This window comes from Aspergillus heteromorphus (assembly GCF_003184545.1).
Source record: "Aspergillus heteromorphus CBS 117.55 chromosome Unknown BO70scaffold_1, whole genome shotgun sequence".
Taxonomy (NCBI): Eukaryota; Fungi; Ascomycota; class Eurotiomycetes; order Eurotiales; family Aspergillaceae; genus Aspergillus; species Aspergillus heteromorphus.
Genome location: NW_020290406.1, coordinates 802,644 through 828,131, shown reverse-complemented (window position 1 = coordinate 828,131; position 25,488 = coordinate 802,644). Strand labels below are relative to the sequence as shown.

The following is a 25,488-nucleotide window of genomic DNA, read 5'->3' as shown; positions in this document are numbered from 1 at the left end:
CTTACTTGCAGTGATGCCATCCCCAGTGTGGGAGATCTGGATGCTTGCTGTATGGAGGACATAGATACTACACACTACACGCTCGTCCACACGGGCATGCACTCGGTACTCTCACTCTGGCGTGCACCTACTGTGGCGATCGGCCCCTGAGATGCGGTGAAACGAGGGCTGAGTGGGAGTGGAAGGGGAAGGGATGCGCGTTGCTGACCCGCCGTGAATCCTCACCAGCTTTACCACTAACTCACTCACTAAACTGACGGGCCAGACCTTTTTATTTCCCCCCGTCGTATTTCTTTCTAATCTTCTACTCTCCCTCTTCCTCCGCCTCCCTCTCTTCCTTTTCTTCTTCCTCCTCCTCCTACTTCGGTTACTCCGTCTCCTTTTCTTCTTCTTTCTGTTAGGTCGGGTGGTTGATCTCAACATCTTGCTGGCCAGCCCCTACATTCTTTTCCGATCCACCATTCCAATCGATCCCTCCCCAATCCCTGCCATGCTCCAGCCCCTGGGCTGCTAGAGACTCGCGAGACACCCTCCGCACGCTGGTCCGTCATGGGGGATTCCCCGGGAACGGGCGAGCCGGGAACTGCGCCGGAACCGTCCCAAACAATGCAGCACCAGCAACAGCAACAACAACCTTCTCCCACCTTCTCCCACCACCGCCCGGCATCCGAGCATGGCCCTGATCGCGCCCTGCAACTCAAACGCTCCTCGCTTCCCCCGCGTCCGAATGGCGCTGCTCGCCACGCCAAACGACTAACCCTCAACTTTCCCATCAACATCCCTCCCGGCGCCTTCGAGTCCAACGTCGCCTCTCCTGGCACCGGCAACATGACCCCCGCCCCTCACTCCGCCCATCCCTCCTCCGTGCCACCCCTCGGCGCCCCCCTGACCTTCGAGGAGCCCGACGACGGCTCGGGCCTACTGACTGCCATCGCCTCGCAGGAACGAAAGGTGCTGGAGCTGCGCGAGGAGCTCTCCCGCGCGGAGACGGAGCTGGGTTCGCTGAAGAAGCAGTGGGCCCTGACGGAGAAGACAAAGAAGCGGACGGAGATCAGCCACCGCGCAGAGCCTCTCGTGCCTCTGCGGTCGCCCGACCAGACCCCGGAGCGCTCGCATCGCCGCGAGCCCAGCCAAAGCGGCTCCGTGAGTCCCTCGCTGTCGCAGGCCCGACTCAGCCGCGAGCTGGCCCTGGAGCGTCGCCACAGCTTCCGCTCCGCGGCCAACAACGGCACGACGGTGTCCGCCAACGGACGGCGCGTGTTCCGGGGCTCCCACACCCGGGCCTTGTCGCTGCTCTCCCCGACCACCGGGGCCGGTGACCTGAGCAAGCCCGGGTCTGAGACGGACCTGACCTCGTTGCCCGGTCGCATCGGCCGCTCGCCCCGGTCGGCCACCCTACCGTCGTCGGTCGAGCGCGGCGTGATCTCCGTCGACGGCACGGAGATCACCGAGGACATGATCTCGCAGTGGCGGAACACCATGCCGCCGCCGTCGCGCGAGGCGCTGGTGCGCACGGGGAAGCAGATGGCATCGGATCTGCGCGAAGGGCTGTGGACGTTTTTGGAGGACATTCGCCAGGCCACGGTGGGCGAGGAGGGCATCAACGCGACTGAGTCCCGCGCGGTGCCGCCGACGCGCACGCGGGACTCCAGCTCGACATCACGCAGCCGCGACCGGCTATCGCTGCAGGGGAGCAAGCTCCCGCGGGCGACGGGGTCCGTGGGGACCAAGGGGACAGGAGCAGGGGTGGGGGCTAAACTTTCCGGTAAAGACTCCAAATCGGCGGACATAGAGGCGTCTTTCTGGAGTGAATTCGGCATTGATCCACGTGGGCAGAAGTCCCCGAGCGCTCGCGGAGCCTCCAGTACCCCAAGCGGGCGGACCGAACCAGCCGACTCCCACACCCCCGATGTTGAAGACAACTGGGACTGGGACTCGCCGCAGAAGCCGAAGCCGCAGCCGCAGCCGCAGACGAAGACGAGGACTCGGACGCACACCCCGTCGTCCAGCCGCTCGACGCTGGAGTCCGCCCGGCACGACCAGTCCCCGATGACGCAGTCCAGCAGTCCTCGCACGAGTACCAGGTACGTCCGTCCTATCGGGTGGTGACGGTAATGGGGGGGGGGGGTTGACAGTGATACGCTGACTGGGACTAGCTTTGGCGACTGGCACGCCCTGCACGATTCCATCGTGCCCGATCCCAGCGTCTCCGACGGCATCCCCTGGCCGGCCATCACCAAGCTGGCGCCGTCCAAGCTGCAGCGCACGGCGTCGAATCTGATGGCGGAGTGGGAGCGCAGTCTGTCGTCGCCGCCGTCGCCGACCGAGAAGGATGACAAACGCGATTGATCGGCCGCCCGATTTTCTTTTTTAACTGATCGATCTTTTATACATGCCGTTCGACCACGGCCCTTCACTTCTTCACTGCTATTGTAAATATGGACACGACATGCGCGATCTACGTGGATGGTTGGAGGATGGTGGATCTAGCACCCCCGAGCTGAGCTGGTACGGATGACGCACGCAGGGTTATGATTGTTCCCGCAATACCCTTTACGATCAGCGTTGATTTCACTCTCTTCACTTTTTCTTTGGCTTCGTGCTTGTTTGAAATACATCTTTTCCTTCTTTGTAACATATGTGCTGCGTATACTGCATGACATTCTCATTATATTTACTCTATCACTACTATCGGACTACCACCATACTACCACCTCTATATTACTACCACTATAGTAGTACAACCACCACCACCACCACTAAGCTACTTATACCAAATACTAGACCCCAACCCTCCAACCAACCAAAACAGTACATAGATGAACCATTGTCACTCAACCCCCGCCCATCACGTGACGTGCATGTTATCATCCTGCACAAGTGGTCTCTCCCCCGCCCCGTAAAATAAATTTGCGCCGGTTGTTTGCCTTCTCCGCATCCCGGCCGCGGAGCCCATCGTCCTCTCCTCCGCTGTTCAGCTCTGCTCTGTCTCTGTCTGACACGACTCCACGCCACACGAAGTGTACCAGCCAGCCCTCTCTGGACACTGACACTGACGCCTCTCTCCCTTCTCCTCCTCCTCCCCCTCCCCCTCCTCGATCCGAATAACGGAAATAAGAGAAACTGTTCAGAATGAGCTTCCCCGGAATGACTCCCCCGATGGGCGGGCTCGGCGGCGCTGCTGCTGGTGCTGGTGCTGGCGCAGGCGCGCAGGGCATGAGTGATCAGGAGCAGGCTATGGTTAAGGGGGTGAGTTTGTTTCTTTCTTTTCTAATAGATTGAGTTGGTGTGGTTTGGTGGGTGGGCTGCTGTTTGGTTTATATGGCGTGGATGGGGATGTGGATGTGGATGTGGACATTGAAATGGATATGGATACAGACAGGCACAGACACAGACACAGACACGGACAAAACCTTACTAACCAAACCCCAATGCAATCCAGATGCAAGCAGCTATGGAATCCTGCCCCATGAAGACCGTCATCTCCGGAACAATGGGCTTCGGTCTCGGTGGTGTATTCGGCTTGTTCATGGCTAGTGTATGTTCCCTCTTCCCCCCCTCCCCTCATTTTTACCCCCCCTCCCCCTTTCCCAACTAACTAACCATGCAAACCAAATAGATGTCCTACGACTCCACCCTCACCCCGCAAGGCCAAGCCATCGCCGACCTCCCCTGGCGCGAACAAGTCCGCCGCGGCTTCAAAGACATGGGCAGCCGCTCGTGGTCCAGCGCCAAGAACTTCGGCATCGTGGGCGCGCTCTACGCCGGCACCGAGTGCTGCGTCGAGGGCCTGCGCGCCAAGAACGACCTCACGAATAGTGTCGCCGCCGGGTGCATTACCGGCGGCATTCTGGGGGCGAAGGCGGGTCCCCAGGCTGCTGCCGCGGGGTGTGCGGGTTTCGCGGCGTTTAGTGCTGCGATTGATGCGTATATGCGGATGCCGGAGAAGGATGATTGATGATTATTTAGGTGGAATGACTAGGTGGTTGGGTTGGGTTTTTTTGGTGTGGGGGTGGGGATGGAGGGGGAGAGGGGGTTGCTTTGTTACATGGACGGGACGGCGTTTGTGCTTGTATTTGTGTTTCTGTTTGGACCGGGTGCATTGTTTATGGTGTTTGGGTTTCATTTCTTTCTTATGGGGTGAGATAGAGGTGCGGTTAGGTCAGTGTTGCTGCTGCTGCTGCTGCTGCTGCTGGCTGGCTGGCTGATGGTGATGCTGACGATGCGGCTACATGTGGCTAGCCTATGCCTATGCCTATTCCTGTGGGCTGGCTTGGCTTGGCCATGTTGGGGTGCGATGGGGTTCAGACTCAACTCAATTGTATACTATACTATGTATGTGTAGATAGACACTACCTATAGATCTGATAATTATCTCGACGTGTATCAGACGCGGAACATGGATCGGCAGCAGAGCATTAATGATTGCACGTGTCTGGGAGACAGCAGTATTATGGCGCTGGGTTTATATAGTAGGGGCAGGCAGGTGTAGGGATTGGAGGTTGGGAGTTGGGATGGGCAGTGTTGAATTCGGTCTTTTGATTACTTGCGCTAGGACTGTTGGTGGGTTGTTGGGTATTATCTACATCTGGGTGTCATGGAAGAGGAACGAGAGCCTGTGTTCAATGGGGTTGGTTGTTGCGGTTGATGGGGATTTTGGGGGTACATGTACTGGATTTAGTGTTTGGCGTGGGTGAGGTGAAGGATAGACGAGGGGGGATGGAAGGGAAGAGCAGTCATCGTGGCATAGGGATACAGTGGTTGAATGGAAGATGAAGTGTGAATATATGACACAGGATGTACGGAGGTATACAACTATCTAAGGCAGCACAATGTACCGCTCCAAGTGCTTCGGGACGGCGCTCCTCAACCCCTTCGTCTGCAGCCACGACTCCGAGAACAGCCGGTCCGCGTACCGGTACGCTCCATCACACAGGATCGTCACCACCGTGTTGCCGCGGCCCAGCTTCTTCGCCACCTCCTGCGCGGCCACCACGTTCAGCGCCGAGCTAGCCCCCAAGTACAGACCCTCCTCGTCCAGGCAGCGATAGACCATCTCGATTGACTTCTCATCGGGGATGTTCAACGATCCGTCCAGCAGACCAATGTCCGGCCGCAGGTTGTCCGTCACCCGGCCCTGCCCGATGCCCTCCGTGATACTGCCGCCCGAACGGTCCGTAAGCTTCCCCCCACTCTGGATATAGCTATGCAGCACACTACCCGGCGGATCAGCCAGGAAGCTCTTGACCTTCCCATCGCTGACCGTCTTCAGGTAGCGCGTGATCCCCGCCAGCGTGCCCCCCGTCCCAGTAGCACAGGTAAACGCATCGACCTTCCCGCCCGTCTGCGCCCAGATCTCCGGCCCGGTCGTCTCGATATGCGCCTGGCGGTTCGCCGTGTTATCGAACTGGTTGGTCCACACGGCGTTGTCCAGCGATTCCGCGTGCCTGCGGGCCTGGTGGTTGTAGTTCTGCGGGTTGTCGAACGCAACGGCCGGCACCGGGTAGACCTCCGCCCCCAGCAACCGCAGCAGGTCAATCTTGCCCTGCGACTGCGTGTTGGGCATGTAGATCACCAGCTTATACCCCTTGGACCGACACACGTGCGCCAGCCCGATTCCCGTGTTTCCGGCCGTGCCCTCCACAACTGTACCGCCCGCTCTCAGTAGGCCCTTCTTCTCCGCATCCTCTACCACGAACAGCGCCGCTCGGTCCTTCACGCTGCCGCCGGGGTTCTGGAATTCCGCTTTGCCCAAGATGTTGCAGCCTGTCTCGTCGGAGAGTTTCTTCAGTCGGATCAGGGGGGTGTTGCCGATTGCTAGAGCCTCGTTAGCATGCCCGTGCGGTCGTGTTGCGGGTATGTCATCGTGTGTGGTGTGGGTGAGTGGGTATACCTTCGGTCAGGCCGTTGACGAAGCCTTGCGCTTGGGACACGCGCACGTTGTAGGAGGTTGAGGTTGAGGCTTCGGCTGCCCGAAGGGCTGTCGTGCCGAATCGCCGGATGCTCTGCCGGATCATGCTGCCAATTGCTGCTGTGAGTAGTAGTACTGTTGGATGATGGAGTAACTGGAGCTGGAGCATCCCCGATGATGGCCGATGGTCGGCGTTAGTCAGCGCGGTCAGGTGATCGATGGCGTGATCGTCTCCTCCACCTGGATTGTATTGGAGACGGAGCCATACGGGGATGGTATTGCTGTGGCACTATGGCATTATTGAATTGGTATTGGTGCGTCATTGGGTTAAGTCATTGGCAGTAATGCAAAGGACCGGTTTGCTTGACATCATGCCAAATATAGTAGATTGAGCGCTAGATGAAAACAACACTATTTCCCTGATAGCACGTGCAGCCCTAGCCCTTATCTGATGCTTCCCGTTTGGGCTGTTTGTTGATCCCTCCCCGTGACCGCCCTCCTGTTTGATTGTTTGTCTGTTTGTCTGTCCCTCTTTGTCTTGTCTTGTCTTCATGCCGACACTCCCCATCGACTCCATCGACCCCTCCACGACTCATGCCCCCCCCCCCCTCCTAATATGATTCACGACCATCTGCCTCTCGCCACCCCTTACTGACCACCTGCGACTACCCGACCACGACTGCTACCCCATCACCACCATGCCTGGCCGACCCGCCGGCCGTTCGGCGTCCGCCACCTCGCGCAAGACCTCCGCCCAGCCCACCTCGCGCGCCGGATCTGCCACTCCATCCGTTGCCATCCCAGAGGACCCCGCGCTGCCCGAGGCCGTCCCCAACCTACGCCGCGATGTCTGCTCCCTGTTCGCCGATGCCCAGCGCTCTACCACCGGACACCGCAAACTCGTCGTGCGGCTAAGAAAGCTCCAAGAGGCATGCTGCGGCATCTCGCAGACGAGCTCCAAGAAAGATGGCAAGAAGGCGCAGCAGCAGATCTCGCTTCCGGCGGAGGAGACCCTCCCTGAGATGGAGTTCAACGTCGAGGTCAGCCGCTGCGCACTCCGCATCCTCCCCATCAAGAAGTCAGAGCCAGCCGGCGACCGCATCCTGCGCTTCCTCGGCACCTTCTTAGCCCTGGCGTCGGAGAAGGACGCGGAACTCTTTGCCACCGAGGACGAAGACGAGGATATGGACAATTCACCCGAAACACCCACCGCCCGTTTGACGACCGCCCTGGTCAACCAGATCGTGCCCATGCTGGCCGCCAAAGACAAGGTTGTGCGCTTCCGCGCCACCCAGATCATCGCCCACATTGTCAACTCCCTCGATACGATAGACGACGACCAATATCACACCATCCGCGGAGGCCTCCTGAAGCGGATCCGCGATAAGGAGCCCGCCGTGAGAGTCCAGGCCGTCATGGGATTGGGCCGGCTCGCAGGTAACGAGGAAGAGGACGACAACGATGACAGCCGGGCGCTCCTGGAGAAGCTCATCGATATCATGCAGAACGATACAAGTGCAGATGTGCGGAAGACGCTGCTTGTCAACCTTCCCCTCGTCCCGAGAACCCTGAAGTATCTGCTTGAACGGGCCCGCGATCTGGATGCCGCCACGCGCCGAGCCTTGTATTCACGTCTTCTCCCCAACCTCGGCGACTTCCGGCATCTGTCACTGTCTATGAGAGAGAAGATGCTTCGCTGGGGCCTGCGCGACCGAGACGAGAGCGTCCGCAAGGCCACTGGCAAGCTCTTCTTCGACCGCTGGATCGAGGATTGTGCCGGCACCAACAACGAGTCCGAGGAGAGCCCTACGGGTCAACGCTCCGCACCCAACCAGGCGGCTCTGATGGAGCTTCTGGAGAGAATCGACGTCTCCAACTCTGGAGTAGAGACCGGAATCGCGCATGAAGCCATGCGCAGCTTCTGGGAAGGCCGTCCCGACTACCGGGAGGCGGTCCTCTTCGACGAGCCTTTCTGGGAGTCTCTCACGGCCGAATCGGCGTTTGTCATCCGCTCTTTCAACGACTTCTGCCGCGTGGAGAACGAAGGCAAGTACGACAAGCTCGCGGATGAGAAGATTCCCGAGGTCACCGCTCTGGCGTTTTACCTCCAGAAGTACATGACCGTCCTGCTGCAGCGGAAGAAGATCCTCAAGGACACCGGGGATGCGAACGACGACAGCGCCATCGAGCAAGAGTTCGTCGTCGAACAGCTGCTGCATATTGCCATGACCCTGGATTACAGCGATGAGGTCGGACGACGCAAGATGTTCTCCCTCCTACGCGAGTCGTTGGCTGTTCCGGAACTCCCCCAGGAATGCACCAAACTCTCTATCGAGGCGCTACGGTGTGTATGCGGCGCGGATGCTGCCGCGGAGAAAGAGTTCTGCAGTGTCGTCATGGAAGCCATCGCCGAAGTTCACGACACCATTGTGACGGAAGACAGCTTTGTCTCTGCGCGGTCGGAGATGAGCGACACCAGCTCCACCCGCCACCGATCTGAGACCCCGGGGGAGCCGGAGGATGACAAGCCTTACAACAAAGAAGAGGCCAAAGCGAAGGTCCTCAAGGAGATCATGATCAACATGAAATGTCTGGACATTGCCCAGTGCATGCTGCAGAACGTTGAGGGCAACCTGCAGGCCAATATCAACCTGGTGACCATGCTGAACAACCTGGTTGTGCCTGCGGTGCGCAGTCACGAAGCTCCCATCCGTGAGAAGGGTCTGGAATGCCTGGGACTCTGCTGCTTGCTCGACAAGGTGAGTGCATCTACAGCCGCTTACGATAAATACTGACGGATACGATGTAGTCTCTGGCAGAGGAGAACATGACCCTCTTCATCCACTGTTATAGCAAAGGACACGAGGCCCTGCAAGTGACCGCCATCCACATCTTGTGTGATATGCTGGCCACGCACCCGACGCTCCTTGCGCCGGTGACTCAATCCGACGGCGAGACAGTCGCCCCGCCGGTGTTCCAGAAGCCGCTGTTGAAGGTCTTTGCGCGGTCTCTCAAGTCCAGCTCCCCCAATAGCGTCCAGACGGCGGCTGCGTCGGCCCTCTCGAAATTGCTGCTCACGAACTCGTTCACGCCCGCGGGGCCCAACATTCCCCAGGCCATCCAGGAGTACAACGAGACCGCCGTCGAGACCCTCCTGCAGTCCCTGGTGCTCTCCTTCTTCCACCCCCGTACCCGCGACAACCCCGCGCTCCGACAGGCCCTGGCCTACTTCTTCCCCGTGTACTGCCACTCGCGCGTGGACAACACGCAACACATGCGCAAGGTTGCTGTGCCGGTGATCCGGGCGACCCTGAACGCCGCGGAGGAATACTACTCGCTGGAGGCGGAGGAGGACAGCGACGGCGACATCGACGAAACGGCGGGTCAGCGCGAATTGAAGGCGCTTATGAGCGGCGTTGTGGGCATGCTGGCGGAGTGGACGGACGAGCGCCGGGTGATCGGACTCGGGGGCGAGAAGCTTCTGATGGGGGGCACTGCCAGTTCCAACGCCTGCGGGTTCGTGCACCTGGCGCTGGTCAAAGAGATCCTGGAACGGGTTCTGGGCATCAGCGCGGGCACCAACCGCTGCTCCAAGGAGGAAAAGAAGCTACTCTTCTCCCTCCTGGGCAAGCTCTACATCGCGCCGCCCGTGGTGCCGTCACGGTCGGGCTCGCGCAACCCCGAAGGCGAAGACCCCTTGCGGTCGAGCGTGCGCAGCGCCGCCCAGCCGGAGATCACGCCGGAGAACACGACGCTGGCGCAGGAGGTCAAGGAGCTCCTGGACGAGACGATCGAAGAGGGCGTGGCTGCCGAAGCGGCGGGACGCAACGCCCTGGTCAAGGTCAAGAACGCGGTGCTCAAGCTCCTGGCTGCGGCTCACGGGGGCCGGCCGGCCAGCTCGCGCGCCCGCGAAGGCATGGACGAAGGCGACAGCGACGTGATGAGCGTGCGATCGATGAGCGTCCGGTCGGGCAGTGTGCGGCCGTCGATCGAGCCTGGGGCCATGCGCCGGGGATTCTCTGTCGAGCCCAGCATCATGGAAGAGGACGAGGGGGAGGACGACGACGGGGACAGCCGTATGACGATCGTCAAGGAGGAAGACGAAGAAGAGTAATTTCCGGTCTGTCTTTGTTTGGAACGGCGTTTGGGATGGACGGGAGGGGAGTTCCGGGGGGTTCTGTCTGGGCGGGCCGTGTAATTAAGGAGTCTATAACCGCGACAATTGAGTTGAATCATGATGCAGCCGGGGAGGGTTCCTGCGGCGGTCTACGGTTCCAGTAGTACATCTGGTGGTGCCAGCTGGATCGTGTGATCTGGAACGTGGGCGCGGCGGTGGCAGCCGGCGCACGCTAGTGGCAGTTTCCTAGACTACTAGCAGTATTAACGATGGGCAGTGTCATCGCCTGATCGGGATGGTGTGTCCTTGTCAACCGCCTGTCTCAACCTTTACCTACTCTGATTCCGAGCCAACCGTATATATAGATGCTATGCAGATGGTCAACATACACTCAGTACCTAGGTACATAATATATTCACTGTCATCAGCGTATCATTTCCCAATTACCGTGGTGTTCTGTAACTGTAATCCACTGAACTCGGTGGTGGTCACGGCAATTCCACTTCGGACGCGAGACCGGCGGCTGGTGGGCCCCTGCGCCGTCCCCATTGGTCACCGCCGCAGGAACCTCCCCGTCCTCCTCGTTTTTTTTTTTTTTTTTTTTCCTTTTCCTTTTCCTCTTACTGTATCTACTTACCTTGGATACTGTGTACTGTCACTAACTACACTTCAAGGTAAATCTTTGCTGATTCATAATAATATTAGTGGGATGGCATGCTACATACATACATACATACATGGCCAATTAGATGCTATGATGGATGCTGTTGAAACTACTTACTAAATAGTATCTACCTAGTAAGTAGAGTGCTGTATGGTACCGCCGAGTCTGGGTGTCGGAGTATCGGAGATGGTGTCAGGTCTGACAGAAGTACGACTTGGATGTCAGATACGGTGCACCGCTCCTCTTCTTGGTCTTGGTCTCAGTCTCAGTATCAGTATCAATCAGTAACTATCGTGTATGCCGTCAGCCATTCGTTGTCCATTGGCGTTGCGTTGCGTTGCGTCAGTCCAGTCCAGTCAGGTCAGGCCAGGTCAGGTCAGGGTTGGCTGGGATCCGGACGGTGTCTCAATGGATGCGATGGACGAGACTGACTGTCTTTGTTCTTTGTCTCTCGCGGGATGGACGGGCGGTCTGTAGTCGACTCCAGACACTCGTGGACCTCTTTTCTGCGGTGATGGCATATGGATGATGAATGATGATGCCCTGATGATGGTGCATGGCTGTCTGCTGTACGGACCTGTCATACAATACGGACGGCGTCCTCCTCCGTCTGTCTATACGCTGCAGATACACGATGTATCACCCAAGCACGGCTTCCATCCATTGGCTTCCCTGTCGGGACCATCAGACCGTTGGAAAAGGGACAGGCAGAGAGACCAGACAAGACCAGACAAGAAAGTGTTAGGTAGGTCGATAGATAGTAGAAGTAATGGGGATTGTGTAGAATGATGATAGATAGATAGACCGGGAATACCGTCTGTCACTGCCCGCCCGGTGGTGAACCAGCGACAGCCCCCGATTTGCTGCTCCCCCTCAAAAACTGAACCCGAAACTTTTCTTCTTTTAATCTCGACGCTCCACCACCACCACCACCACCTTCTCCTCTCCTCCAGCCCAGTTCAAGCAGTCCTCCTCTCTCTCCCTCTCCCTCCCCGTCCTCCTGCTGCCTCTCCCCCCCCCCTCCTCCCTCCCCATCCTGGCCTGAGGACTTTCTTTTTCCTTCTCTCTCTCTCTTGTCCTTCCTTCCCTTCTCCTCTCTCCTCCTCTCCCCCCTCTCTCTCCCTCCACTCTCTCCCTCCTCCCCTTTCCCTGTGTGGTCTTTTCTTCCTTTCTCCCCCCCCCCCTCCCCCTCTCCACCACTCACCAATTCACGACGGTCATCTCCCCTTCCGATCGTGAAGCCGTGTCGCCTGCTGCCCCTGCAGACACACGTTGTGCCCTTTCTCCGACCCGACTCTCTCCCGCTCCGTTGGACTCCGACCCCCAACGAGCGTCTGCCTGGACCCCCCCGTGAGCGATGGCCGTTTCAGCTCCCACCCCCAAGCTGGATCGATACATTGTCATCCATGTCGCGACTACTTGCGATGAACATGGCGTCTACGTCACCAAGGATTCCGCCGAAGTGATCGAGTTGGGCTGGATCTTGTTGGATACCAAAACCTGCGAGGAGGTAGGTGGGCTTATGTGATGGCCTCGGGCGTGCACTCAACTCCCTCAATCACCCCCCCCCCCAAAAACACCCAACAACCAACAACCCCTGTCTCACTCCCCTCCCTGACCCGAGGATTCTTATCTGGCCCGGTCAATCATCTCCCCCCTCCCCTCGAGTCTCCCCGACCAGAAATGTCAAACCTCCCACGTCCCAGGACACCGCTGACTCGAACTCCGTCCGCCCGCTAGTTGCACCATGAGAGCGTTCTCGTCAAGCCAGTCAACACCCCCATCACGCCTCTTTGCAGTAAGTCCCCCAAGCGACTTGTCTCCGTCTCCGTCTTCCATCCGTGCCCCGAGTGTATCCGTCTCTTGGTTCAATGGCTGACGGTCCTTGAAAGCGAGCCTGACGACTCTGACATGGGAACACGTCCGCTCGGCAGGCACTTTCCGCGATGCCATCAACCGTTTCGACGCCTTCGCCCAGGAACACCTGATCAGCAAGAACCTGGAGTTCGCCTTCGTGACCCTGGATTCATGGGACCTGCGCGTTCAGCTGCCCCGCGAGGCCCGCGACAAGGCCGTCGTGCTGCCCGCATACCTCCAGCACTCCCGCACCTTCGACCTGCGCACCGAGTACCAGCGCTGGCAGACCCACCACCCCGAGTCGCTGCCCTTCGGCCCCAGCTCCCTCTCCAACATCTGCGCCGCCCTCGAGGTCGAGCCCGTTCAGTCCTCCGCCCCCATCAAGCACAACCTCCCCTTCCACCTGCAGGCTCTGGCCCCCGCCTCGCCTCGCCGCGCCATGGAGGAGGCCATCACGCTGGCGCGGGTGCTGCGCGGCTTGATCCGCAAGTCCCAGCCTCCCCATGAGCACCCCGAGATCCTCACCCGGCCGATGGACGCCAGAGCCGACGTGCGGGCCTTCCTGACCGAGCGCAGCAAGGTGCTCCACCTCAGCGGACTCCCCCACGACACCACCCAGTCGGAGCTGGAGAGCTGGTTCACCCAGTTCGGTGGCCGCCCCATCGCCTTCTGGACCCTCCGCACCCCGGACCAGCACAAGCCTACCGGTACCGGATTTGCCGTTTTCTCGTCCCACGAAGAGGTAGGCAATTGCTTGATTCTTTTCTGTATTTAGCGGGATCTAATCTCTACAGGCTGCCGAGTCTCTCTGCATGAACGGTCGTGCCCTCAACGAAAAGGCCATCGAGGTCTCGCCCTCGTCCAGCCGGGTCCTTGACCGTGCCGCGGAGATCCTGACGCCCTTCCCCCCGTCGAAGAACCGCCCCCGTCCCGGTGACTGGACCTGCCCCTCCTGTGGATTCTCCAACTTCCAGCGCCGCACGGCCTGCTTCCGCTGCTCATTCCCCGCTATGGCTGCGGCCCCTGACCCGATGGGATATGGAGCCTACGGCTACGGACCCCCGTCGATGGTGCCTCCTCACATGGGTGGCCACGGACACGGCATGGGCCACTCCCGCGGCATGGGCGGCAACGGCGGTGTCGTGCCCTTCCGCGCGGGTGACTGGAAGTGTGGTTCGGAGGGCTGCGGCTACCACAACTTCGCCAAGAACATCAACTGCCTGCGTTGTGGTGCGCCTCGGTCGGGTGCCGCGGTGGTGGCGGACTCGGCGTTCCCGTCCCCGATGGACCCTCCCACGGGCTTCGGCATGGGTCCGAACTCGATGACCAGCACCCCGGCCCCCGGACCGTTCACGGCCTCTAGCGGCGGCTTCGGTGGCTTCAACCAGCAGTTCGCGGCGCCTCCCAACAACTACGCCCTGCCCTCGGGCTTGGGCAACGCCCCGGCTGCGTACCCCCCCATGGGCCAGATGAACGCCGGCTACGGCTCCGCGAACGCCTCCCACTCGGCGGGCTCGTTCGCCAACCCGGCGGCGCAGGCTGCGTTCACGGGGGCGGACCACTCCACGTCGACAAGTGCCTCGAACGGTGCATTCTACGGCAGCGATGGGTCGAACGATCCGTTTGCCTTCCTCTCCACGGGCCTGGGCGGGCTGACGGTGGGAGATGACGCCCACCCCCGCCGCAACGGCGCTGGGGCTAACAAGTCGCCTGCGTAAGCGCGGCGGGCGCCGGGTATGATTTAGCCGGGGAGGGTGTTACATGTGTTTTCTACGACGGGTCTCCCTGAGGGTTTTTGTCCATATGGTGGTCTGGATATGTTGGTATATGTGACGGTTGGTAATCCGTTGATGCGCATTTGTATAAGGAATTCTGCAGTTCTGGTGCATTAGGTTGGGGGAGCAGGCCGGTAGCGTGTCGTCGTTTCGTCCGATTTCGATTGTTTTGCCTGGTCTCGTGCAGACGTTGACATCGGACCCTTTTTCGGTCTGTCTTACTGTCTTACTATTGCGTGTTGGTTTCTTTCTTGGAGCGGGCATGGGCCTGCCTCGCGCTTGGACCCGGCCGGGTTTTTTTTTTATTTTGATGAGATCCGGGCGGGCGTGGGAGGGCTCGCACATGGCATTGCATTCTAGATATTTGTTTTCATTGGCTTTTCCGACTTCCTTCTGCGCGCGTCGACACTAGGGATCATTGGAGAATCACGGTATTGATCATGGTTGGGATACACTGGAACGGACTCTGTTGGGGGTGTTGGGGTATTCCTTTTGAGCCAGCAAAATTTCCACCAGCAACGACGGATTTGGGACATGGGCGAGGCACCTGGATTGGGAGTCGTGTGCGACAGATTGTTTGCGTGTCCATAATTCTTGTACTGTTCTTCTTCTTCTTCTTCATATATTGTCTTTGTTTGGTTCTTGCTTTTGCTTTTGCGTACTGCTGGGTGATGTATCTGGACGGAGCGAGGGTCTGGACACAGTATCGCTAGTAGATGGCGGGTTTCACTATTCTCTGTCTATGCTGCAGTTAGATATGTGAATATTCTTGTATTTTGTATGATGTCTTCGGGATGTAGGGCAGGCTTGGGCGGGCGGATGAGTGGTTTGGGGGATTCTCTCCTAAGCCTCCTTTCTGGCTGGTCTGTGTTTATTCAGTCCATTGCAGGGTATAATATTCAAACATTCCTATATATGGGTTACCTGGTCACCTCTCTTTGCGTGCGTATAAATACCGATCATACCCATTTATAGGGTACGGACAGCAGCAGCGGTGCCGTCCGCTAGCCGCGCGCCTAGCGCTTGGGAGCTCCGAAGGCAGCGGCGGGACTCGCGTCCATCCTCTGTCATCGCCCAGCCCTCCGACAGCTCCAACGACCAGACAGACCATCCATTGAACTCCATCCTCTTTGCTCCGCCTACCTCCTTCTTGAACCTCTACACCTCCACATCTCCCCCTCCCCTCCCCTCCATCCTCCCTCTCCAACCTACCCACCGCCAGAATGTCGGGCTACGACCGAGCTCTCTCCGGTAAGCCAGCTAGCTACACCCTCCCCTCTCCCCCCCCCCCCGTTAACAGCGAACCTCATCTAACCCATACTCAGTATTCAGGTACATCCCAGCCCGTCCAGCATAGCTCCAGCCCAGCCCATTTCCAGCTCCAGCTCTAGCTACCCAGTCCAACCCAGCTCCAGCTCCAGCTCCAGCTCCAACTCCCCCACCCCATCCCATTCAGAACCCAGAATCCAGACATGACATGATAATCTAACACCCCGCCAGCCCAGACGGGCACGTCTTCCAGGTTGAATATGCCATGGAGGCCGTGAAACGAGGTACATCTTCTCTCTCTCTCTCCCCCCATCCCCTCTAACCTCGTGTGACGAAACCAGGAACCTGCGCCGTCGGTGTCAAAGGCCGCGACGTCGTGGTGCTGGGCTGCGAGAAACGCTCCGCGCTCAAACTTCAAGACACGCGCATCACGCCGTCCAAGATCGCCGTCGTCGACAACCACGCCGTGCTGGCCTTCGCTGGCCTGAACGCCGACGCCCGCATCCTCATCGACAAGGCCCGTCTCGAGGCTCAGTCCCACCGTCTCACCGTCGAAGACCCCGTCACCATCGAATACATCACGAAATACATCGCCGGGGTGCAGCAGCGTTACACCCAGAGTGGTGGTGTCAGGCCTTTCGGTATCAGTACCCTCGTCGTCGGGTTTGATCCGAATGATCAGGTGCCGAGGTTGTATCAGACTGAGCCGTCGGGGATTTATTCTGCTTGGTTGGTTTTTCTCTTTACTCTCTTTTTTTTTCATTGGTCTTTTGCTTTATTTGCGAGGGGGGTGTGATGGGGATGTGATGGGGTTGGATAAAGGGTAATGAAAGAAGCTAATTGATGATGGTGGTGGTGGTGGTGGATAGGAAAGCAAACGCCATCGGCCGCTCCAGCAAAACGGTCCGCGAGTTCCTCGAACGCAACCACCAGGATGACATGGACCGCGAACAGACCATCCAACTCACCATCAAGTCGCTGCTGGAGGTCGTGCAGACCGGCGCCAAGAACATCGAGGTCGCTATCATGTCGCCCGGCCGGACTATCGAGATGCTCCCGGATGACCAGATCGAGGCCTACGTCAAGAACATCGAGACGGAGAAGCAGGAGGAGGCCGCTAAGAAGAAGACCGGTCGCGGTGGCACCACGACGGCCGCCATACTTACTCGGCCGGGCGGTCAGGAGTAGATGATTCTTTATCTCTCTGTGACTCCTACCGATCATGCGTGCTTTTTTATCTACCTACTACCTATCTACCTACCTACCTACCTACCGGTATACCTATTACCTACGTCTAGGGATCTTGCAGAAGCGGGTTGCTTTATGTCTATGTCCAGTTCACGAATAAACTCTTTCCGTGCCGTATTCTCTTTCTTTTTTTCTTTCTCGTTTTCTCCGTACCTCTCTTTCTTCCGCAGAATATGAAGACCGATATAGATATGGATATTGAGGTTCTAGAATGTAGTCGATATACAAGAAGATTATAAAGGAAATATGTAAAGTACGTATGTATGTATGTATGCATGGGATCGTGGATATCGTCGTGATCTCCGGCGTGTGCGGGAGTCGGAGTATGTAGGAGTGGGTAGGAGCAGGCGTACGAGGGAAGAGAGAAGAGGCAATTCAGCCCATCCGATCCGAAAGATCCTTGAAGTTGAAGATGGATTTCTCCTGGTGTCCGCGCACGCGATCGTCCTTGAGCATTCTATTATTTGAATAGTTGTTAGTCTTGTTACGATAACAGTAGAGGCTGACACAACCCCCCCCCCCCCCCAACACACACACACACAGAGAGAGAGAGGGAGAGCCGGGGAGTGGGAATGAGAAGGGTGGGAATGGGAATGGGAATGGAAAAGGAAGACCTACCTCGCATCAATCCTCGCATCCTCACCCTCAACGTGCAACGTCGGCGTGGGCGTCACCGCTTCAATAACAAAGTGGTTGTCGCAGTGGGGGCAGTACTCATCACTATACACAACCCAACCCAACCCAGTCCCAGTCCAGTCAGTCAGTCAGTCAATCCCATTAGCTTGAGCTTGAATAAACCCCCGAATGTAATCCCTCCCTCCCTCCCTCCCTCTCCGTATTCTTTCGCGTTTCTTTGTCCGTGTCCGTGTCCGCGTCCGTGTCCATTCCCAGGAGGAGAAGAAAAAAAAAGAAGAGAGTAGAGGAGAGGGGAATGGGGGAAAGGGGGAGGGGAATCAAGTGGGGCAGGATGACGCGCGGTATACGCACCTCTCGTCGAACTCGGCGGTGTTTTTGCGGAAGCATTTCTTGCATTTCTTGCAGGCGAAGGTCTAAGGATTGACATTGGGTTTATTGTTTAGGAGGTTGCTTGCTTGCGTTGCTTATAGGATTGGGACGGTTGGATAGAGGGGGGGGGTGGGGATAGGTACCATCTCGTCGGACTTGGTGAGCATGTGCGTTTCGCTTTCTTGGTGGCATTCTGCGCAGTCGAACCATTTCTTGCCTGTTAAGTTATGAGAGGGGGAGGTTGTTAGCGGGGAGGGTTTACTTGGGGACTTGTGTACTGGTGGAGTTGTGGAAGGTGGAAGGTGGGGGGGGATGGTGGACTTACAGCAGGCTGAGCGGATGGCCACTTGGGCGTTGAGGATGTGTTTACTGAGGGTGAGTGAGTTAGTTGGGTGAGTGAGGGAGAAGGTTGGTGTTGAGGGGATGGACGTACCACATTGTTGGGGTGGATTGGGGGGGAAGAAGTAAATATAGAATGAATGGGTGGAGAGAGAGAGAGAGAGCAGATGCAGAGGCAGAGAAAGAGTGGTTCGCGGAGGCTAAAAATAAAGAGCGGCGGCGAGGAACGGCGCTGCTTTGCGCTGCGCTGCTTTGCATACAATCACGCGCGGGTCGATCCCCTCCTCTTCTCTTCTCTTCTCTCTCCTCTCCTCCTCCTCGCCTCTCCTTTCTTCTCTTCTCTCCATCTTCTTCTTCTTCTTCTTTGCTGCTCTTAGACTCTTCCTCTCTCCAGTTAGAAGGCAGTCCTACACTCCCTCTCCTTCTTTCTCTCCTTTCTCTCTCCCTCTCTCTCTCTCCTCCCCCCACTCTTCCTCCCACTCTACTACTCACTACTAACTACTCTCTACTCTCTACTTCCCCCCTCCGAGATCTCCCCCTCCAGTTTCTCTCCCCCCACACTCCTGTCAATTCCTTCCATCATCCATCATTCCATACTGCATCCTCCTCTCCTTCACCCCCACCTCAATCGCTGTCCCCCTTCTCCCCAATTCCTCCCTCCTGACGAACTCAAATCCCTTCCGCCTAAACTGGAGCTCCGCCACACTCGTCACTCGCCTTCGTCACTTCCGCCTCGTTTCCTGCCACCCGCCATCTTATCCACTGGTGCCTGAATCCCACTTCCAACCTTCGAACGCGGCCTCTCCGCTGCATCCTATGATCCATTCCCTGATCCGCTCTTCGTGTCCGATTCGCTGTCGTCGCCATGGAGGGAAACACCAAGGGCAGGGACGCCACGGATAATGCTCCTCTGGTATGTCTGCGCTGCCCTCCGCCTCCTACTTGGCCCTGCTAACCGCCGTTTACCGCTGTTTACCACAGAGACCGGTCTCCTCCCTGCTTTCGCATTTCGAGAATCTCTCCCATCGTCGCGCTCCGTCCGCCGCCGTGAACGGTTCCCGCGAGCCCGCCTTCCTCAGAACCCCCGACTATGGTGACGACGTCCGCTCCAACCGGGCCTCTCTGGATCTCCCGCGCTCGCACTCCCCCTGGGGCTCGACAACCGACCTCGACAGAAGTCACGGCACCGTCCACGGCAATGGCATTCCGTCTCGCCCGAACGGCTCCCCCGGCATTTCCCCGGGCAGGCGGCACAACAGGCCCATGTCCATGAACCTGCACTCCTCCCCACAGCTGGCTCCGACCCTCACCGTCGACTCGCCCCGGTCTCCCCCGCGCGGATTCGCCGCGGACCATGACGAGGATATCCGCGTGTCTCGCAGCCCCCCGAACGCTTCCCGGGAGTCGCTGCCCACCATCCCTCAGGGCGTGCCCGTCCATCGCCCAACAACCCCCGTCACGGCGACGTCCTATCCTGCGGAAACCAAACCGGACCGGCTGTCCCCCGGAAGTACGGACAACGGCCGCGCAAGCCCGTCGGAACGCAAGGGGAAGAGCATCTCGCTACCCCGCCCGCCAACCGCGCAGACAAGCCCAGGATCCCCGCCAAACCAGCGGCCCTGTCACACCCCGACAACGGCTCCCTGGCGCCCCGGACGGACCAGGCGTCCTCGGAAGATCGCATTTCGCCCTTTAGCACCCCTCCGAGCAGCCCCGAGAAAGCCTCCCCCAAACAGGAACCGTCGAATCCACCGCGGCCGCCGCAGTTTTCGCGCTCGCCCTCCCGGCGTTCGCCTTCTCGCCCGGTTCCTGGTCTTCCGACTCACCGTTCACTTGACGAGAGGTCCCCCACCCCTCAGGCGGGTCTCTTCCGAGAACCGTCCTTCTCGCAGCGGCGGCCGATCCCGGAACCCCCATTGGAGACGAAGCCGCTCATGGTCCAGATTCCCCCGAGGCCGTCCATGCAGTCGGAACCGCTGTCCGCTGCGCCGCTGTCCGCCGTCCCGCTCTCTGCGCACAGGCTCCCAGCACACGAGGCCCCCTTCGAGCGCCCTGGGCTGCCCCCGCGGCAGCCGTCGGTCGCACGGAGGGGTGGGCCGTCACCGTCCCGGCATTCGTACCAGCTGGACAGCCCGGGGTATTCACTGCCCCCGCCGACTCCGTATCGCGAATCGCGCGCACTCTCCCGCGACGAACTGCCGACCCCGACGCAGGTCCACCGGCAGCCGTCTATCTCCAGGCCGGTGCCAGTGCCGCCCCCGTCGGTCCCGGAGCGGCCCGTGGTGGAACGTCAACCCGTCCGCCCATTCGCGAGTCAGGAACAACACGTGCCGGATGAAGGGCCGGTCTCGATCATGGATTACCCAGACGCGTCGACTGCGAACCGGCGGCCGCCCCTGCTGAAGTCGGGGCCTCAGGAGATCCATACCAAGTATGACACACGAGTCATGGATGTGTGCGGGAAGCATGTGTGCACAACCGGATACATCACGCGGGTCTGGGACCTGACCACCGGCGAGCAGATCATGAGCCTCAGCCATGGCGAAACGGTCAAGAGTCTCTCGGTGGCCTTCAAGCCGGGTCTCGGTCTGGAGGACGAGGGCCAGCGCTTATGGCTGGGCACAAACTCCGGCGATCTCCACGAGGTGGACATTTCCACCCGCTCCATTGTCTCGTCGCGGTCCTACCCCTCGCGCCGGGAGATCGTCAAGATCTTGCGGCACAAGAAGGACATGTGGACTCTTGACGATGAGGGCCGGTTGCTGGTGTGGCCCCCGGATGAGACCGGAACACCGAACCTGCAGTACAGCTACCACAACCCGTACGACCGTGTTGCCCGCGGACATACCTTTTCGATGGTGGTGGGCGATCTCCTCTGGCTGGCCGCCGGCAAGGAGGTGCACGTCTATCGACCAAATGCGCGTGACGATGTCTCGTTCAAGGTGCTCAGCAAGCCGTTGGGATTGCAGCATACGGGCGATGTGACGTCGGGTGCCTACACCACCAAGGATGGCGGCCGTGTGTATCTGGGCCACGCCGACGGAAAGGTCACGGTGTATTCGGCCCACGATTACGTGTGTTTGTCGGTGGTCAATGTCAGTGTCTACAAGATCAACTGCCTGGGCATTGTGGGCGACTATCTGTGGGCGGCATACAAGACGGGCATGATCTACGTTTACGACACGGAGACGAACCCGTGGACGGTCAAGAAGGACTGGCGCGCGCACGAAAGCCCTGTCAGTGGGTTCTTGCTGGATTCCAGCAGCGTGTGGACGATGAATCGGCTGCAGGTGACTTCCTTGGGAGACGACAATTGCATCCGTATGTGGGATGGCATGCTGGAGGATGATTGGCTGGGTGAGTGTTGTGTTTTCAATCTGCGTAACGAAGCTAACCATCGATTAGAATCGAGGATGCAGGCCAGAGACGTCGAGTTCTGCACGTTCCGCGAGATCCACGCGGTGATCATGACCTGGAACGCGGGGGCTTCCACCCCGGGGAGCGTGCGCACGTCTAACTTTATCCAAGAGGCGATCCATCCGGAGAATCCGCCGGAGATTTTGGTGTTTGGCTTCCAGGAGCTGGTGGACCTGGAGAATAAGAAAATCACAGCGAGTGCGTATCTTACTATTTTTTACGATGTCGTTGCTAATATCTGGTAGAGAGTCTGCTGCTCGGAAGCAAGAAGAAGGAGAGTGGCGACAAGGAACACATGAGCCGCCAGTACCGGGTGTGGATGGAGCATCTGACCCGCTGCATCAACGACTGCATGCCGCTCGAGGAGTCATACGTACTTCTGCATAGCGCCAATCTGATCGGTCTCTTCACGTGTATTTTCGTGAAGCACAAGGAGCGGCAGAGAATCAAGAACGTCAGCGCGTCGGAGATCAAGCGGGGTATGGGGGGGTTGCACGGAAATAAGGTGGGTGAATCGAATGCTTCTTTCCTTTGGGGCGATACTGACCTTTCAGGGCGCGCTTATCTATCGCTTCATTCTCGACGACAGCTCCCTCTGCTTCGTCAACTGCCACTTGGCGGCCGGGCAGTCCCAGACGGCCCACCGCAACAACGACATCGCCGCGATTCTCGAAGCGGAGTCGCTCCCCGTGGAGAACAGCCTGGCGACCCGCGCAAACCACTACGTCAGTGGTGGCGATGGCTCGATGATCATGGACCATGAGATCTGTATCCTGAACGGCGATCTCAACTACCGCATCGACTCGATTCCCCGCCACGTGATCATCGACGACATCCGCAGCAACAACCTCACCAAGCTGCTTGAGCGGGACCAACTGCTCGCGTCGCGGCGCAAGAACCCGGGCTTCCGGCTTCGGTCTTTCAACGAAGCGCCCATCACGTTCGCGCCGACATACAAATACGACGTGGGCACGGACGAGTACGACTCGAGCGACAAGAAGCGCGCCCCGGCATGGTGCGATCGCGTACTGTACCGCGGGCTCGGCCGCGTGCGGCAGCTGGAGTACCGACGCCTCGAAGTGCGGGCGTCCGACCATCGCCCGGTGACGGCCACCTTCAAGCTGCGCATCAAGACCGTCCTGCCCACCGAGCGGGGCGGCACGTGGGAATCCTGTCAGCAGGAGTTCCAGGGCCATAAGCGGCGACTTGCATCCGAAGCGAGGTGAGCATCCATCCTGCATAAGACTTGCAGACATCTGACTGACAGCCGCAGCATCGAATACCTCATCACCGTCCTCGGAACGGACCCGCAGCAAGCCCGGGCGCTGATCCTGGGCCAGGGGAATTGAGCGTGGCGTGGCGTGCGTGTAGATGTAGACGCGTTGGTGTTGGTGCTTGGAAGAGTTAGACCGCGGTGATGTGTATGACTAATGATTCACGATAGACATGTATGATGATGGGGATAGAATAGCCCGGGCTTAGTTAGTATAGTATATTAATAGGGTGGTGTGGATGTGGAGTGGATGTGGGTTGGGGGTGGGGGTGGGGATGGGGGTGTATATAGAATAATTTTGACATGGTTTCTCATGCTACAGCGGTTGCGACATAACTAGCTGACTTGCCTTGCCTGCTATGGCATTTAGCAGATACTACTTTAGGTGTCTGTCCTGTGCATATTGCATAGCGTCCCGAGAGATACGGAGGAGTTAGCCTCCTATTTACAACCTACATTGCGGTGTGGTAGTTGGTATTTGGCAATTGGTAATAGTGTTTTCTCCTTGCTCTATCCTTCCCCCTGTTCCGTTCCTTGCCGCTAGCCTCTTTCATCTGTCGTTGCATTGAAATGGGACATGGGGCAGAGAATGTGGTGGTTGAGGTCGATAGTATGTAGTAGTATGTACTTAGTATATAGGACAAGAATTGACGGGAAGGGGGGGGAGGGGGGTGCTGTCGCGTATACCCGATTGGGATATGATATATATTGGTACCATACCCGCTGGCAGCATACTACTCTACATATCATGTAAGTCATAATATGATATATCTTATATAGTAAATAGTTAATACATGAGTAATAACCAAGCTGGTATAACTATATTCTATATCCCATATCCTATATCCTACGAAGCAACATCCCTTCTATAAGTCCACCGGAAAGAAAATACTACCACCCCCCCCCCCCCCCCGGGACCCAATTATACAACAGAACGAAAAGTCAAATAGATAGTTAACTAGACTGGGTCGTGAGCCAGCCAGCTGGTTAGCTACTACATGGCTAAGTAATGGTACCAAGAATTAGATCAAGTGACACATCAAGTGGGCCTATGGCGCAATTGGTAGCGCGTACGACTCCAGATCGTAAGGTTGTCCGTTCGATTCGGGCTGGGCTCAGATTTTTTTAATCTTTTTGGTTTGATATTTTGTTTCTTCGCGGGGCGGGGAGGAGATGGAGGGGGATTTGGTATTTTGGTTATTGTGTTGAGTGATTTAGGTGAGATGGGTGGGTAATCACAGAGCGAAGCGAAGCTCTGTAATGTCTCTTTATCTATCTGTCTATGGTGGTTAAATTTCGGGGAATTCTGGCACTATACATCCCGCTTTTGGCTCCGATTCGCTGGCTGCAATGAATCCCGCGATATTACTCGCTAGCTACGGTAAACACCAGAGAGAGAGAGAGAGAGAGAGAGAGAGAGAGAGAGAGAGGGTGCACAGTTCAGCTCTTTAATATGTGGGTAGATACGAATAGCAACACGCTTTACCCTCCAACAATAATCGGCACCGGTCCTGTACTAAATACAGAGTCTAAGTAAGATACAGCTTTGCTCTGCCTGGCTACTAGGAGGCAGAATGTGCTTTTTGTGCGGAGGGGAGGAATGGAGATAGATAAGACCTACCACTACATAGACAGTGCAGATAGGGTGGAATTATTGATATCTTGGTCTGTAAATCCCATTGATACTTGTTATTGTATTATCCACGAGTACGGCACCGAACCTGGGCTCTTTCCAGGTCATTAACAGCTGAGCATACCTACCTAGTATACTATACATACGCAGCCCACATCAATGTTTCTGAGCTATTAACTAGATACAGGCGGTACCATTATCGTGTGGGTTCCATCGAGGATTGTAATAAGTGTGTCTTTATACTATAGCCTGACCAAGCATCGTGCATTGGCAGTATAAAGCCTACAGGAAAAGAACAACACAGACCCATAGAAGTCTTCAAATCGCACTTGTTAGAGAGACAGAGATGGGGAGGTATATGGATGAGAACCTAGCTCTATACTTCAATCTGCTTATGTGTATTGCAGATGCCATTTTGAACACGATATCTTCGATATTAACAGAGAAAGTGACCCACTTCCTATCCTATCTCATCCTACTCCGTATCCTATCCTATCCCGTCCACCCGCCGCTAAAGAAACAAAGTCCTCCACCCCCCCAAAAGACGTCACACATGTGGGCCTATGGCGCAATTGGTAGCGCGTACGACTCCAGATCGTAAGGTTGTCCGTTCGATTCGGGCTGGGCTCACGCCCTTCTTTTTGCTTTTGTTTTTGCTTCTCCTTCTCTGTCTGATGCGTGGGATTGGAAGCGGGGTGCGAGTGGGTGGGTTTGGGTTTGGCTGTATGGTTGGCTTGCTTCTATGTGTTGGGGATCCCAGGTTAGGGCTTGAATTGTGTCCCGCATCTGGCGGTTTAATATCTGACCAGTGGGAGGGAGGTGGGATCGGCGTGCGTTGGTATTGATGGATAGATTGGCATGATGACGGTAGGCTGATTTGGACATAGACGCTCGGTGAATGTTTCGGAATCGCTCCTGGATGGATGGTATGAATGTCTGAGATGAGATGCAACTGGAGGCGGGTAGTGTCTCCGCGACCA

At 57.6% G+C, this 25,488-nt stretch overlaps 9 protein-coding genes and 2 non-coding genes across 11 annotated transcripts; 9 read left to right on the top strand and 2 right to left on the bottom strand.

Annotated features, from left to right (window-relative positions):
- Positions 1-104: 104 nt before the first annotated feature.
- Positions 105-2,697, top strand: BO70DRAFT_327216 (uncharacterized protein). The gene is made up of 2 exons (XM_025540688.1): positions 105-2,084; positions 2,157-2,697. The coding sequence occupies exons 1-2, from the start codon at positions 550-552 to the stop codon at positions 2,347-2,349; spliced, it is 1,728 nt and encodes a 575-aa protein (XP_025403954.1). The 5' UTR covers positions 105-549; the 3' UTR covers positions 2,350-2,697.
- A 280-nt stretch (positions 2,698-2,977) lies between these two features.
- Positions 2,978-4,379, top strand: BO70DRAFT_357351 (translocation channel protein TIM22; the record flags this gene model as incomplete). The annotated part of the gene is made up of 3 exons (XM_025542016.1): positions 2,978-3,249; positions 3,443-3,538; positions 3,620-4,379. Coding segments are annotated over exons 1-3 (548 nt in total), but the record flags the coding sequence as incomplete, so codon positions are not given.
- A 193-nt stretch (positions 4,380-4,572) lies between these two features.
- On the bottom strand, positions 4,573-6,033 carry BO70DRAFT_357349 (cysteine synthase A). The gene is made up of 2 exons (XM_025542015.1): positions 5,894-6,033; positions 4,573-5,817 (listed from the first exon to the last, which is right to left on the bottom strand). Exons 1-2 carry the CDS (start codon positions 6,015-6,017, stop codon positions 4,820-4,822), a joined length of 1,122 nt encoding a protein of 373 aa, XP_025403952.1. The 5' UTR covers positions 6,018-6,033; the 3' UTR covers positions 4,573-4,819.
- A 514-nt stretch (positions 6,034-6,547) lies between these two features.
- On the top strand, positions 6,548-10,157 carry BO70DRAFT_357348 (condensin subunit YCG1). Its single transcript, XM_025542014.1, has 2 exons — positions 6,548-8,670; positions 8,721-10,157. Exons 1-2 carry the CDS (start codon positions 6,610-6,612, stop codon positions 10,023-10,025), a joined length of 3,366 nt encoding a protein of 1,121 aa, XP_025403951.1. The 5' UTR covers positions 6,548-6,609; the 3' UTR covers positions 10,026-10,157.
- A 1,892-nt stretch (positions 10,158-12,049) lies between these two features.
- BO70DRAFT_282535 (putative RNA binding protein (Arp)) lies at positions 12,050-14,267 on the top strand (the record flags this gene model as incomplete). The annotated part of the gene is made up of 4 exons (XM_025539048.1): positions 12,050-12,202; positions 12,433-12,490; positions 12,585-13,291; positions 13,344-14,267. The coding sequence occupies 4 exons, from the start codon at positions 12,050-12,052 to the stop codon at positions 14,265-14,267; spliced, it is 1,842 nt and encodes a 613-aa protein (XP_025403950.1).
- A 1,141-nt stretch (positions 14,268-15,408) lies between these two features.
- On the top strand, positions 15,409-16,955 carry pre6 (proteasome core particle subunit alpha 4). The gene is made up of 5 exons (XM_025542013.1): positions 15,409-15,575; positions 15,650-15,656; positions 15,825-15,877; positions 15,935-16,322; positions 16,463-16,955. Exons 1-5 carry the CDS (start codon positions 15,548-15,550, stop codon positions 16,779-16,781), a joined length of 795 nt encoding a protein of 264 aa, XP_025403949.1. The 5' UTR covers positions 15,409-15,547; the 3' UTR covers positions 16,782-16,955.
- Positions 16,956-17,011: 56 nt separating this feature from the next.
- BO70DRAFT_357344 (CHY zinc finger protein) lies at positions 17,012-18,370 on the bottom strand. The gene is made up of 6 exons (XM_025542012.1): positions 18,280-18,370; positions 18,172-18,215; positions 17,990-18,063; positions 17,829-17,890; positions 17,460-17,561; positions 17,012-17,298 (listed from the first exon to the last, which is right to left on the bottom strand). The coding sequence occupies exons 1-6, from the start codon at positions 18,282-18,284 to the stop codon at positions 17,217-17,219; spliced, it is 369 nt and encodes a 122-aa protein (XP_025403948.1). The 5' UTR covers positions 18,285-18,370; the 3' UTR covers positions 17,012-17,216.
- Positions 18,042-18,924, top strand: BO70DRAFT_5471 (uncharacterized protein). The gene has a single exon (XM_025548532.1). It carries the CDS (start codon positions 18,322-18,324, stop codon positions 18,847-18,849), a length of 528 nt encoding a protein of 175 aa, XP_025403947.1. The 5' UTR covers positions 18,042-18,321; the 3' UTR covers positions 18,850-18,924.
- A 126-nt stretch (positions 18,925-19,050) lies between these two features.
- On the top strand, positions 19,051-22,951 carry BO70DRAFT_348626 (putative inositol polyphosphate phosphatase; the record flags this gene model as incomplete). The annotated part of the gene is made up of 7 exons (XM_025541621.1): positions 19,051-19,098; positions 19,167-19,695; positions 19,734-21,542; positions 21,591-21,800; positions 21,848-22,107; positions 22,157-22,824; positions 22,876-22,951. The coding sequence occupies 7 exons, from the start codon at positions 19,051-19,053 to the stop codon at positions 22,949-22,951; spliced, it is 3,600 nt and encodes a 1,199-aa protein (XP_025403946.1).
- Positions 22,952-23,920: 969 nt separating this feature from the next.
- On the top strand, positions 23,921-23,993 carry BO70DRAFT_t25. The gene has a single exon. It is a non-coding gene; the product is annotated as a tRNA-Trp (tRNA).
- Positions 23,994-25,065: 1,072 nt separating this feature from the next.
- BO70DRAFT_t26 lies at positions 25,066-25,138 on the top strand. The gene has a single exon. It is a non-coding gene; the product is annotated as a tRNA-Trp (tRNA).
- The last annotated feature ends 350 nt before the right edge of the window (positions 25,139-25,488 follow it).